The following is a 15,674-nucleotide window of genomic DNA, read 5'->3' as shown; positions in this document are numbered from 1 at the left end:
GTCCTTGTGCACCGCCAATCATTCCTTCTCGGGTTAAGCATTTAATGAGATGGATGGTACATACATCTCAATAAAGCCAGTCAGAAGTGCCGATGGAGTTGTCTATTTGAGCAAAAGTTGGCTAGTACGGCATCCTCCTACATATGGACCATATGGCCTCACACCACACTCACGTTCTCATATTAAGGCTTGGGAAGCACCAGAAACATTGTCATCCTAGCACACAATATTCTACTTCCTATTATAGTGTGACTCACATTGTTTATCGAACTAGAGACATGATGAGAGTTGGAATGCATTTTACAGGAATTTATGGTTTACTCAACATTCGAATATCCTTGTACATCAAGTTCTTCTCCTTTTTGAGTAAATCAATATGCTTTTTTATTGCAAAAAAAAAACAAAAGAATTATGGCACCCCTGCTACATATTGACCATATGCAGTTGTGTGTTCGAGTAGAAGTTAGCTAGTATGGCACCCTTCCTAGCTCCTACATACGGACCACACTTACTTTCTAATAATTAGGTTTGCAAATCACCAGAAACATTCGCTAAGATAGCAGTATGGGCAGCCTCAGGTACAGTCTTCAGCCATCCACAGTACTGACAGGAGAAGTAGTACCTAAAGTTTGGAGAACCAGGGAAGGTAAGAAGTAATGGGAGGATAGTAAGTATGACCTGATCTTGTCATTGATGTAACAGATTGTATTCCTGCATCCTTGGACGCAGCTCTATATAACTGACATAACTGAGTAATAGGTTTGGACAAGCTAGAGCAACTCGTATGGCATCTCATTATTTCTCCAAACATGTTTGCTACTAGTTAGGGTTGGGAGGCAACGGGTAACTGAGGAACACAAAATTCTTCAAATCAACTGTTCCACGAGTTCTAATGCACAATGCTGATGAAAGGGTGGTTTTGCTGGTTCTACTTTTTCTTTAGTCTGTTTTGATGTTGTATTGGATTGTAATGCTGGGAGGTTTTAATGCCTGTGGTGTTGTGCTATTGTCCTAGATAGTTTGTTAGGAACTGGTGGCGTTTTTTCGAAATGGGGTGCCCCTGCCTCTGCATCAATTGATGCATACGGCTCTTTATTAAAGTAAGTCACACCAAAACAGTAGTAATGGTACACAATTATTACAGCTCATGGATCACTTAGAGTTTCAACATGGATCACTTAGAGTCTCAACATGGATAAGCCACCTAAAAAAGCTAGAAGAAAAAAAGCGATGCAGCATCATGATGTGAGCCTTTTCTCAGACCGCCAACCGCACTGGCTGTAGAAATCCCGTGCGACCGTCGTCAAATGGTTGCACCCAATATCCATATCCTGATGTTCCTCCACCGACTGTAGGAAGGACCACATATGGATCCAATGAGTGACTAAAGGGATAACATGCATAAAAGATGGGAAACTCCTTTTGTTAAATATAAAATCATTATGGACTGTCCAATAGCCCACAATAAAGCGCACACACCGACTCTAATGTAGCCTTTATCTTTTTTTGGCACCCCATTTAACCAATTTCCAAACAAATTTGAGACACTAGAAGGATGAGGTAAATTAAACGTCATATAAATAATCCTCCAAATGATTTTGGCAAAGGGATGAAAAGAACAAATGTTGTATTGTTTCATCTTGATCACAAAAACTACATCTAGTGCATCCATGCCAATTCCGTTTGCTAAGATTTTCTTTGGTTAATATAACTTCCTTATGTAGGAACCACATAAATATTCTGATTTTAAGTGGAACCTTGATCTTCCAAATATATTTCTTAAGATAACATGTGTGTCCAATTAAGCAAGTCTGTGTACATAGATTTAACACTGAACACACCAGAAGTAGTTATCGACCACCTAAAAGCATCTTCCACATCCGTCAATTGAAACATCATGAGGCGGGTAACTAAATGGACCCATCTATTCTATTTGTTCCTAGATAAAACTATCATGAATCCTATGTTCAGAGGTGTTGAGCCCATCACATGTGCTACAGTAACATTTGTATGGTTAACAATGTTATAAAGAGTGGGGTATTGATCCTTAAGAGGCAGATCACCTAGTCATGTGTCTTCACAAAATCTAGTATTTTGTCCATTTCCTACTACAAGAGGCGCTCTTTTGAAAAACTCATCTTTGACATTCATTAAACCCTTCTCTTGCCAAACTCCTTCTTTGTTCATAAGTTTGTACATCCACTTGCTGAGTAAACTTATGTTTTTTAGATGTAGCACTTCCACTCCTAATCCTTCCTGATCTTTTGGTCTACAGATAACATCCCATTTTGTTAGTCTATATTTTCTTTTGTGTCCATCGCTTTGCCAGAAAAAACGAGATCTAAAGAAGTCTAGCCTCTTTCTTACTCCTATAGGAATCTCTAGGAAAGATACCATAAAAATTGGCAACCTTGTGAGAACCGAGTTTATAAGAATAAGGCGATCACCATAGGATAACACTTAATTTCTTTTAAAAAAGGTCTTCTACAGGCTTCCACTCACTATTTTTGAGCTTTCGAAAATAAATTGGAATCCCTAGATACTTAAACATAATTGAGCCTATATCACATCCGAAAAGATTTGTATACTCACTCTCATCATCTTTGGCTTTCCCAAAACAAAATAACTCACTCTTGTGAAAAATAATTTTAAGTCCAGAAAGTTGTTCAAAAATACAAAGAACCATCTTCATGTTAAGTGCCTTTTCTAAATCATGCTCTATGAAAAGAATAGTATCATCCGCATACTGTAAAATTGAGAGTCCCCCGTCCACCAAATACGGGATTAAACCACTAATATGCCCATCTTGTTTCGCCGGTTGGATAAGAATTACGAGCATATCAGCAACAATATTAAACAAAATAGGAGATACAGGATTTTCACGCCCGTTGGATAAGAATTGTCACGCCCGTTGGAACTGGTGGCGTTTGAGTTGTGTTGATCTGAATAAGTGTGTAGTATTCTAAATACAAGTTCAAGTTAGCAACTTGGACGAGTCCTTGTGCACTGCCAATCATTCCTCCTCGGGTTAAGCATTTAATGAGCTGGAGGACAAATACATCTCAATAAAGCCCTTCAGAAGTGCCGATGGAGTTGTCTGTTTCAATAGAAGTTTGGCTAGTATGGCACCCTCCTACATATGGACCATATGGCCTCACACCACACTCGCTTAGTTTCTCATATTAAGTCTTGGAAAGCATTAGAAACATTGGCATCCGAGCAGACAACAGTCTACTTCCTATTATAGTGCGACTCCATATTGTTTATCGAACTAGAGACATGACGAGGCAACTCAGACTGGAAATGAGGTTGGATGCATTTTTCATGAATTTAGGTTTTTCCCAAATTGTTTTTGCACTTGATCATAATTTACTCAACATTTAAATTTCCTTGTAGATCCAGATGATGAAGAAGAGTATACATGTATCAGGGAATCAAACATCGAAAAATGACTCAATAGGGTGTCCCAACCTCGACCTTGTTGACTGCAAGTCGTCGTCGTTCACGAAGAAGCTCAATATATGTTCTTTCTTTTTAGAATATGTGCATCCGCATTGCTATTAGACCACTACATTATTGCAGGGCTAGGTGTAATAGGTATCTTCACGATAATAATATATTTTCTATGTCCAAAAATGTGTCGGGGGATCAAACATGGGAAAATGACTCAACAGGTTGTCCCAGTCTCTTGAGTCTCGACCTGGTATATCGCTGGTCGTCGTTCGTGAAGGATCTGAAATCAGAACGAATTTGAACACATTGCACAATACAAATAGACATGTTTTTTTATTGCAGGAAAAACAACAACAAAAGAATTATGTCCAACGTACCTAGGGAATTCCCTCCTACATGGTCACATTTTCCTTACAGAAGAAGAATGAAAACAATCAACCAGTATACCCCACCCTCCTTTCCATTTTCATGCACAACATTAACACGAGAACAAACATTTATGTCACAAGCTTCCATGCGTAGCACCAGAAATTTCAGAAGAGCAAGTCGTCGTTCGTCGAGGTGAACCCGCCGTAGATGTCGCCCATGTTGAGCAGGTCGAAGTACCCGCCTCCGGCGACCATGCCGGCGCCGGCACCGCCGTGAGCGACGGCTGCGGCGCTTTGGTGGTGGTGGTGGTGATCCTGCGGGTGCTGGTGCTGGTGATGCTGCAGCGCGTTGCCGTAGCTGCTGCCGCTCATCTGGTCCCCGACGAACGCGCCGTGCGACGGCGTCACGTTGCCGGAGCTGGCCGTGGAGGCGGGCCAGTGCGCGGACATCGTGTAGCTCTCCGGCCCCGCCGCCGCCGCCACCGCAGCCGTCGGCATCCAGTCGGCGAATACGAAGTTCTTGGCCTCGTGCTGCTGATCGACAAACGGCTCGGCGGGCGAGATGGCATGTTGGCCGTGGCTGCCGCCGCCGCTGAGGTTGGCGTCGTGGTCGCCGTGGGTCGACGTGGCCGTGCTGCCGCCGCCGGTGTTGGCGCTCATGGAGGTGAGCCGCTCAGGGGGCGACGGGCTCTTGCCGGCGTTTGAGGATCCCATCACCCTCTTCTTCAGGTACGAGTTCCAGTAGTTCTTCACCTCGTTGTCCGTCCTCCCGGGCAAATGCATCGCTATCTGCGACCACCTGACCAAACAAACAGTACTCGGATCATCAGCACCACCATGATTAGGTTATACTTATAGCGAGTGGATTTTGTACACCCACCCGTGCATTGCATTAATCTTCTGTTTATGGACATGACAAATGATGAGAATGTAGGATGAAGAGGAGTGCAGGTGAGTTGTTTGAGGTGATAATTCTGTTTCTTACTTGTTTCCCAACTTGGCTTGGAGGTTGATGACAACATCCTCCTCCTCTTGGGAGAACATTCCGCGCTTCAATCCTGGCCGCAGGTAGTTGATCCAACGCAACCGGCAGCTCTTGCCATTTCTCTGAAGACCTATCAGGAAGCAAACCAAAAACAGGGCAAACAGTTTCAGGCATAATTCATGTAAAATGTGATTCAGGGATAGCACTTAGCTCAAATTGGCGCATCACTTTTTGTGCTAGAATTTTGACTAATCCAGGGACCGTACTGAAAGTTAAGTCGTGTGATGGTCAAATGGAGCTTTAAGCAATTATTTGCTCAAGTTAATTGTTGCTAACCTAACAGTGGATCAGCCTAGATTTCACAATTCACCTATACAAAGACTAGATCATGCATTCCGAATGGAACTCTAAACAAAATACAAAATATCCATTAGAAAGATTGCAAGTTCATCAAGCTATTGCTAATATGAGACTAGACTAGACTTAAATTCACAATCAGAAATTGATTGTTTATGCAAGCATTGGAATGCAAAAATCTCCATGAAAGGGGGATGAAGTAACACCAATTCCTATATTCAGGGAGATGAGCTCACCAGCCTTTGAAGGGACGGCACTCCAGCAGCCAAGGCCATGCTTCAGGATGTAGTCCCTCAGCCTCTGGTCCTCCTCAGGCGACCACAGCCCCTTCCTGTAGTTCATCTTCGGCTTGTCGCAGGACCGGCACCCCATTGCCGCCTCCTTCCTCTCCCTTCCACTGATATACTCCCTAACTTGCTGCTCCTGTCTTCTTGTCTCTCAGAAGAAGAAGATGAGCTGTTGCAGTAGTAGCAGTAGACTTCCCCAGCTCCATGTGCTCCCTGTGATTTAAAGGGGTCTGCCTGGTTTTGTTTAATCTTTGTGGAATTGAGTTGGTGATGCGATGCCTGCACATGCTTCAGATCATGAGTTCTAAGGCTTGGTCAGAGGATGTCCACCTCCCTCTCGAGATTCTCCAGGGTTATTCACTCGGTTTTGGCTTTGCGCTAATGATTATGTGGATGGATGCTTGCTGGCACTAGGATAGGACACACATTTTGTTCTGGAGTCAGTAACTGAGATGTTTCTCTAATCAGCAGTTGTTTATGCAGAAGCCACCTAGATCATCAATATATTTTTTTGAGAAAGATCATCAATTTTGTTATATATGTTCTTCTACAGTTTGTACTGAACCAAAATCCGGAGAGGATTTTTACGCAGGCGGTGCTACTATGAGAATCAACCGCGTTCTTTTATCAGCCTACGAGGGTAACAGCATAATGTTAATCAAATTTGTCTAGTAAAAATACTGTTATCCAATAATCGCGGCCCTAAAGGTCGGACTTTCCTCCCTCAATGATGGGTGAAGCATTGACATTAGCTGTTCCTGCAATGAAACAGGCTCTTGCATTAGTAATGGCATAGCCTGATTAATCCCCTCTTGCCGATATCAATCATTAGGAAGGGCCAAGAATAGAGAGCCAGGGACACAAACAAGATGAGACAGACCAGTTAAGATCCAGAAGGATATGCACCGCAAGGATCAAGAAGGTGAAATGGATATATAAACAAGGACCTCCGATGCCAATCACAGTGCACCATTTCACATTCACCCAGTGTTGGAACAACTGAGTTGGCAGACCGACTTCTTCAGGCCATGCCGCAGGTAATATTCTTCAAGGCAGAGAACAGTGGAAATCGAGCTGTTTTGTGTGGTTTTGTGTGCTCGTTTAGAAAGACTCTAAAGTGTTTTCTTGCTGTCGGTATATGGCATTGGGTTAGTAGGACTGAGATTATGCTAAACTGAAAATGAACCACCAGCTTCAGTTTGGCAGCAAACATCAGCATGCATTGCTGAAGACTTTGCCCTGTCTGCACACCAGTTCTTTTCATGAAATCTTAGTGTGTGGGGGACTTTGTCCTCTCTGTACACCAGTTTATCTTCTCTGCTTAACCTGCTCTTGCTCGATCCTGAAAAAGAAAGACCTTGTCTAAAGCGACAGATGAACAAAAGGCAAGTTTTGGTTCATGCAAAATAAAAATTCTAGATTTGTGTACGTACGCCGACAACTGCTTTGCTCTAGGATTCATGGAAAGTTCAGACTTGGAAGTTCTGAATGTCCTAGTGCTGCCAACATTCTCTGCATGAGTCCAGAACGTTTCTGCTCTGCAGAACCTACTCTTTTTGGTTCTTACGGAACAGGAGAACCGAAAAGAAACAGCATGATTCAGCACGTACGTCCCATTATTTACCAAAAACACAGAACTTATATCAGTGAAGTTTCCGGCCAGTTAATTCCTTGACTAGGGGCTGATTAATCATATGGCATGAGGTCCTATCTTTCTCTGGCCACATTTAAGTACACAGCAATGACCTACAGAAGAGGACGACCCCATGTGACCCTCAAGGGCGTCCTAATCTCCCCACCGTCAAACAAGGGGATTTTCTGATGCTGATGCTAAAAAAGAAGGAAGAAGAATCACAGATTAAAGATTTCTCTCTTTGTAATTAGCCAACACATAAATAAACTAGGAACCTAATTGACTTGGGCACAAGTGCATGTGGGCAAACACCTAATCTCCATACAAATTCAGCATCTTGCACAATACATTATGCACTACTGGTTAAACTAATGGAATTCTTCTCAGAAGAAGTATAGGAGGAATCTTCTGTCCCAGCGAGAACAGCTCCCTGACTTGCAAGAGGACTTTGCTGCTCTTTTAACATCTTCTAGATTAGTGCAAATGTGAAGACAATTTTTAAATATGTTTTTTAATATTTCCGGCGATGATTAAATAATGGGATGTGCAAAATATGCTGCTAATTAAACAAATGAGCCTAGAACATGCAGCGGGAAGGGAGGGGCTTCTGATTTGTAGGAGCAATAGCAATGATGGGATGCAAGTCAATGCTTCGCTCCAGAGATTAATCCACATATCAGACAGGCAAGATAGCCCAATTGTATACACAAGCACAGCTCATGCCATCATGCATCAATTACTTAATTAAATACACTGCAGAATTGTGTCAGTATATCTTTGCAGGATTAAGCAGATGAACAAGAGAGCTAAAAAACAAGTGCCAACTTGCTAAGCATGCACACTAAAAAAATTAAGGATTAGAATTTATAAGAATTAATGCAGGTATCATGCATGATAGTTGACACAAATTGAGGTAATTTGGTTTTCCTTGTGGCAACTAATGCTAACAAGTACTCTTTCTTTCCTCAAGCAATAGAAAATTAAATATGTACGTGACCTTGCATACACACTAGCAAAGAAAAAGATTATCCAATTGATACAATACAAGTATATTATCATGGGTTCATGACAGTTAATGCAGTGCAAGGAGATTAGTGGGGTACTATCCCAAATTAAGTGGCAGAGAAGAGGGAAGCCATGAGCACACTAGTAGCACTTAACCCAAAACTAGATCAAATAAATCTAGTTTACTTAAAAACTTCATAAGTCTAACTGATTTTTTTTCGAAATGGAGGTAGCCCCGGCCTCTGCATCGGTTGATGCGCACAGCCTTTTATTAAAAATATGAATAGTCAAGAGTTACAAATCATGGATCAATGAGGGTCCATAAAAATATCAACTATCTAAAAATAAGAAACATGCGAAGCATTCTAAGCATCTTTCAATCTCTTAATAGGCCGCCAAGTAGCCTAGTAGAAAATATCCCGGGCAACCATTTAAAGACCATTGCATCCAGAAACTATGCACTCCCTCTAGTCCTCTGGAAGCAAGTAGCACCAAAGCTGGATCCAAATTTCAATGTACCATAGTGTGAATAACCTGCAGAAAATTAGTAGAATTCTTTTCGTTAAAAACAATATTATTCCTGCAATTTCATATCGACCAACATAAAGCCGAAACACCAATTCGAATTCTAGCTTTATCTGTTTTGTCCGTTTCATTAAGTCAAATCCCAAACATATTTGTGATATTGGATGTTCGTGGAATATTACATGCAGCAAAAATTACTCGCCAAACAAGTCTAGCAAAAGGACATGAAATAAACAAATGTTCAACTGATTCCTCAGCGTCACAGAAACAACATTTTGTATTTCCATTCCAATTCCTCTTTGCTAGATTATCACGAGTCAAAAGAACTTTTTTACTAAGGAATCACATGAAAATTTTAATTTTTAGTGAGATTTTTAATTTCCCAAGATATTTGCGTAGGTATCTTGTATGACCATTTAACATATCAGCATACATAGACTTGACGGTGAAAATCCCTGATGATGTTAGACTCCAAACAAACTTGTCTTGATCCTCATTTAAATTTATCTCCATTAATCTGACGTAGATGTACCCATTGATCCCATTTATTACCCATAAGTTACCTCCGAAAACCAATATTTAACTGAACCGAACTCATAACAGTTGCCACTGTATCATGTTTACGATGAACTATGTTATATAGCTATGGGTATTGAGATGCCAAGGTTTGCTCTTCTAGCCATATATCTTCCCAGAATCGAACTCCTTCTACTGAGCCGATTTTAAACAGTTGGTTTACTTTTGACTTCAGCCAAAGTCTTTTGCGATAGATATTTGTTTTCTAACAATTGCGCCCATAAACCTTCTTCAGAAAGAAGCTTATATAACCATTTGCTAAGAAGACAAGAGTTCTTTATCTCCGACACTTCAACTCCAAGACCACCTTGGTCCTTAGGTCTGCAAATCAAGTTCCACTTAGTTAACCGATATTTATTTTTTATTTTCTCACATTGCCTAAAGAAACGTGATCGGAAAAAATCTAATCTCTTCATTACCCCTTTAGGTATGTCAAAGAAAGGTAACAGAAGCATTGGTAAACTAGTAAGAACAGAGTTAATCAATACAAGGTGATCACCATATGATAGTATCTTCCCCGCCCAACATCCAAGTTTTCCTTCGAAACGACTTTCAACAAGATTCCATTCAGAGTTTTTAAACTTTCTCTAATGGATTATTATACCCAAATACCCGACGGGCAATGAACCAGATTCACAACCAAACAATTGTTTGTATTTCTCTTCTTCTTCCTTACGCTACCAAAACAGAAAATCTCGCTTTTGTGGAAATTTATTTTTAACCCTGACAATTCTTTCTTTAAAGAAGCGTAATATTACTTTCATATTAACAACTTTTTCAACATCATGCTCCATGAAAAGTATAGTATCATCGGCATATTGCAGTACAGAAATTCCTCCCCCAACAATATGAGGAATTAGACTTCCGATCTCCCCGTCCTCCTTTTCCCTTGCAATTAAGATGGCCACCATATCTGCAAAAATGTTGAATAAAATGGGTGACAATGGATCATCCTGTTGAAGACCTTTCCTGGTTTAAAAATAGTGACCAATGTCATCATTGACCTTGATCCCTACACTTCCGCCTCTAACGAATTGTTCGATGAGTTTGCACCATTTGGGATCAAAACTTTGATCAGTCTAACTGACATAAGTTCCTTAGTTGTCCGTGCGTCGGTGTGTGTATCATCCTGAAGCTGATCCTCTGGTGCTGTGATCATTGTCGACTAGCTGGTCTGCTGATGCTGCTTGCTTCCATCTAGGCTTTGAGCGGGAAGGTCTTCGCTAGCTACAAGCTGGGCTTGTTTCATATGTGTGTGTGCTTGTGACGCGTTGTAAGCTGTTATCAACATCATTGTACTTATGGCCGTATGTCTTTATTAATTTAAAGCTGGACATTTATGCCATATGTTCTAAAAACTTAGTGGTGCTTTTTAGGGCAAAACATGCTTAACTTTGTCGAATAATAATGTTTACAGGTATAAAGACATGATCAGGAGATGGATTAGCCTTAAATGGCACCCTTCAGCCTGTCATAAAGCGTATCTTGTGAGGCCATATGCCTAGGTGTTCGATTGTCTACCTTCATGTATAAAAGAACAAGAAGTGAGATCCTTGGCAGCCATTGTTGTTCAAACTCTGTTGCAGCTTTACACTTAGTCGATAGCTTCGAGTAGCAAATAAACCTGATGAACCTAACGGTGTCGTCTTGCACTGTAATATTTCAGATTCAGTTAAGAGATAGTCGTTTTGGATAGGTTTAGTTAGCTATTTTGTAGCTCTGCTTGATCTACCTGTGGGCTCGGTATATGCATGCCCGCCGTAGTTGTACGATCGTTGAGCGCATACACTGGTCATGGGTGGCACGATCCAGTCACTAGTACATAACATGCCTTCACACACGGTTGAAATGGTCTGACACACACGATTTACTGAACCGTCACTATGTAAGGGTATGCGATAAGTCTCACTACCACATGGTTGCTGGTTGGGACACGGAATCATTTGCCATAAAGCCAGGGTTCCCCGTTGTTTTTCTTGCCTGAATCATGTGTGTTACTTACGTCATCGCAAACGATTATTTTCTACTTCTGATGTGCGTATATTCACAACATCACAAATGCTTATGTTTGTTTAACCGTGGCATACACACAATTTAGTTTAAGCTTGTGGAAAAGCCCAGTTTGGAGGAGACGAGGTGCACTTTTGCCTAGGATTTGGACATTCATTAGGGTGTTGTTGCCATTATTGAAAAGCCCATCAACACACAGATGTTTTCGTGCAAACTAATTTGTGCGCCGCAAGAATCTTCGCATTGGTGAAAGCCCACAGCCGAGTACTAGAAGATCTAGTGAAACATTAACACTTTCAAAGATGTGCTTACAAAGATGGATGAGGTGGATTTCGGCACTCTCTGCGCTTGTACACTGGGCTGAAATACCTTGAAAAGCTTCTGCGCATAGCCGGAAAGGTAGAGGTTAACATTCTGAGGTCTCCCATTCTCCCATTCTCACAATGGTCCAGATCTTGCATGAAGAAGATAGATTTGGAGTATAAGATGATCTAAACCTAGTCTAATCTTAGCCTTATATGTATTCTAACAATGTGTACATGAACGCATGATCAGTTTAGGTGGGCGCTGCAAGTGTTCTCAGTTGGACACTACTAGAATAATCTATTTATATATATACAACCAATAGAAGCATTAACAGACGCTACATAAAGAGCATTAACCAATAGAATAATCTGATGGCGAGTATCATATTAAACTCGATATTCAGAACAAAGCAGATGGTTTCATTTGGAGTCTGGTCGCTGTGTATGGTGCTGCCCAAGATGCCTTTAAGGCCGACTTTTTACGTGAGTTGGTAAATCTTGCAAAAGATAATCCGCACCCGATTTTAATCGGAGGGGATTTTAATTTGCTGAGATTCCCTCATGAGAAAAGCAAAGGCCTTTTTGATGGACATTGGCCTTTCTTGTTTAATGCTGTCATTGATAGCTTAGATTTAAGAGAGGTTTTCATGTCTGGTCGACAGTTTACTTGGGCCAACAGTTTACCTGAACCCACATACGAAAAACTAGATCGCGTGTTGATGGATACCGAATGGGAACAAAAATATCCTATGGTGTCTGTCCGTGCACTAGAACGTATCGAAAAACTGTCCGACCATGCTCCTATCCTGTTAACCACCGGGAATCCTCGACCTGTTTGTAAGCGACCGTTCAAATTTGAACTTGGTTGGTTACATCGCGAGGGTTTTCATGAGATGGTTAAGACGGTTTGGGAAAGACCAGTCCGGGGTGGCTCGCCAATATTGAGATGGAATAATAAGATGCGCGCTATGCGCAAGCATCTCTCTGGTTGGGCTGCTCATATGGCGGGTATTTTGAAAAAAGAGAAGGCTCGCTTGTCTAAAGAGATTGATGATCTTGAGGCCATCGCGGAAGTGAGACCGCTGTCTACGCAGGAGATTGATCTTAAGAATCAATCCAATGCACAAATGGCGAGTCTTCTTCGTGAAGAGGAACTCAAATGGTATCAAAGATCCAAAGCCCAATTCATTTTGGAAGGAGATTCGAATACGCGATATTTTCACGGTTTAGCCAATGGCAGACATCGGAAAAAGCGTATTCATTCTCTTGTACAAGATGAAGGGGTGATTGAAGGCCACGAGCAACTTAAATCGTACATTACTAATTATTATAAAGACCTGTTTGGTCCTCCGGAGGAAAGCTCTTTCTCTCTTAACGAGGACTTAACGGAAGATATACCCCAAGTTTCTATGGAAGAAAATGGCCTACTAACCGCACCTTATTCTGAGGATGAGGTTAAGAAGGCGATTTTCCAAATGGAATGTAACAAAGCACCGGGTCCAGATGGTTTTCCAGCAGAGTTTTATCAAACCTTTTGGGATACTATTAAATCGGATCTTCTAGATTTGTTCGGTGATCTCCACACGGGACAACTAGAATTATTTCGTCTAAATTTTGGTGAAGTAATTTTGTTACCGAAGGTTAATGAGGCAGAAAGGATTCAACAATATAGACCTATCTGCCTTTTAAACGTCAGTTTCAAGATTTTCACGAAAGTGGCCACCATTAGACTTAATACGGTTGCGGATCATGTCGTTCAACCTTCACAGACCGCTTTTATGCAAGGAAGGAATATCCTTGATGGAGTGGCAGTGTTGCACGAGACGGTACATGAGATGCATTCTAAGAAATTAAATGGGGTAATTTTAAAATTAGATTTCGAAAAGGCGTATGACAAGGTTAAGTGGTCTTTTCTGCAGCAGACACTTAGGATGAAAGGTTTTTCTCCTGAGTGGCGCGCTCTAATTTACGATTTTGTGTATGGAGGTAGTGTGGCTATCCGGGTTAATGATGACACCGGCCACTATTTTCAAACACGAAAGGGGTTACGCCAAGGGGATCCGTTATCACCGATGTTGTTTAACATTGTAGCGGATATGTTGGCAATACTCATAGAGCGAGCTAAGTCTGATGGCCAGATTGAAGGTGTGATCCCACATTTGGTTGATGGGGGTTTATCTATCCTTCAATATGCCGACGATACAATTCTTTTTATGGATCATGATCTCGAAAAAGCTCGCAATCTCAAATTAATTTTGACGGCGTTTGAGCAGTTGTCGGGATTAAAAATCAATTTCCATAAAAGTGAGTTGTTCTGTTTCGGTGAGGCCCAAAACGATATGACTCTATATACAGAGTTGTTTGGTTGTGGGCAAGGCCAATTTCCTATTCGCTATTTGGGTATTCCGATTCATTATCGGAGACTAACAATTGCTGAATGGAAAATTGTGGAAGAAAGATTACAAAAACGCCTTAGTAGTTGGAAGGGTAAATTGCTGTCCCTCGGAGGGAGATTGGTTCTCATTAATTCAGTACTGACAAATATGGTACTGTATATGTTATCATTCTTCCTGCTGCCAAAAAGAATTCTGCATAAACTCGATTATTATCGATCCAGATTCTTGATACGTCTCCAACGTATCGATAATTTCTTGTGTTCCATGCCACATTATTGATGTTATCTACATGTTATATGCACACTTTATGTCATATTCGTGCATTTTCTGGAACTAACCTATTAACAAGATGCCGAAGTGCCGGTTCTCGTTTCTGCTGTTTTTGGTTTCGAAATCCTAGTAACGAAATATTCTCGGAATCGGACGAAATCAACGCCAAAGTTCCTATTTTCATCGGAAGCATCCAGAACACCCGGGAAGGACCGGAGGGGGCCACGGGGCCACCAAACCCTAGGGCTGGCGCGGCCGGAGGGGGCCGCGCCGCCCTATGGTGTGGCCCCCCTGTCAGCCCTCCTGCGCCGCCTCTTCGCCTATATAAAGCCCCTGGATCAGAAAACCCGATACCAATTGACGAAACCCACGAAACCTGCGCGAGCCGCCGCCATCGCGAAGCCAAGATCCGGGGACAGGATCTCTGTTCCGGCACGCTGCCGGAGCGGGGAAGTGCCCCGGAAGGCTTCTCCATCGACACCGCTGCCATCTCCACCGCCATCTTCATCACCGCTGCTGCTCCCATGAGGAGGGAGTAGTTCTCCATCGAGGCTCGGGGCTGTACCGGTAGCTATGTGGTTCATCTCTCTCCTATGTAGTTCAATACAATAATCTCATGAGCTGCCTTACATGATTGAGATTCATATGATGATGCTTGTAATCTAGATGTCATTATGCTAGTCAAGTGAGTTTTACTTATGTGATCTCCGGAGACTCCTCGTCCCACGTGTGTAAAGGTGACAGTGTGTGCACCGTGTGGGTCTCTTAGGCTAGATTTCACAGAATACTTATTCACTGTTGAATGGCATAGTGAGGTGCTTATTTATATCTCTTTATGATTGCAATGTTTTGTATCACAATTTATCCATGTGCTACTCTAGTGATTTGTTATTAAAGTAGTTTATTCCTCCTGCATGTGTGCAAAGGTGACAGTGCGTGCACCGTGTTAGTACTTGGTTTATGCTATGATCATGATCTCTTGTAGATTATGGAGTTAACTATTGCTATGATAATATTGATGTGATCTATTCCTCCTACATATGCATGAAGGTGACAGTGTGCATGCTATGCTAGTACTTGGTTTAGTCCTTTGATCTATCTTACACTAAAGGTTACTTAAACATGAGCATTATTGTGGAGCTTGTTAACTCCGGCATTGAGGGTTCGTGTAATCCTACGCAATGTGTTCATCATCCAACAAAAGTGTAGAGTATGCATTTATCTATTCTGTTATGTGATCAATGTTGAGAGTGTCCACTAGTGAAAGTGTAATCCCTAGGCCTTGTTCCTAAATACTGCTGAGTTACTACTGCTTGTTTACTACTGCTGCGTTACTACTACTGCGTTACTACTGCTTGTTTACTCGTTTTATCTGCGTTACTACTCGCTGCAATACCACCACCATCAACTACACGCAAAGCACTTTTCTGGCACCGTTGCTACTGCTCATACTTATTTATACCACCTGTATTTCACTATCTCTTCGCCGAACTAGTGCACCTAT

The 15,674-nt window shown here is 41.7% G+C and overlaps 1 protein-coding gene across 1 annotated transcript; it reads right to left on the bottom strand.

Annotated features, from left to right (window-relative positions):
* Window positions 1–3,986: 3,986 nt before the first annotated feature.
* LOC124686139 (transcription factor MYB86-like) lies at window positions 3,987–5,535 on the bottom strand. Its single transcript, XM_047220134.1, has 3 exons — window positions 5,400–5,535; window positions 4,807–4,936; window positions 3,987–4,620 (listed from the first exon to the last, which is right to left on the bottom strand). The coding sequence occupies exons 1-3, from the start codon at window positions 5,533–5,535 to the stop codon at window positions 3,987–3,989; spliced, it is 900 nt and encodes a 299-aa protein (XP_047076090.1).
* Window positions 5,536–15,674: the final 10,139 nt, after the last annotated feature.

The sequence above is a fragment of the Lolium rigidum genome, chromosome 2 (genome assembly GCF_022539505.1).
Source record: "Lolium rigidum isolate FL_2022 chromosome 2, APGP_CSIRO_Lrig_0.1, whole genome shotgun sequence".
NCBI lineage: Eukaryota > Viridiplantae > Streptophyta > Magnoliopsida > Poales > Poaceae > Lolium > Lolium rigidum.
The sequence above is the reverse complement of the archived record's forward strand: the minus strand, read 5'-3'. Positions and strand labels throughout refer to the sequence as shown.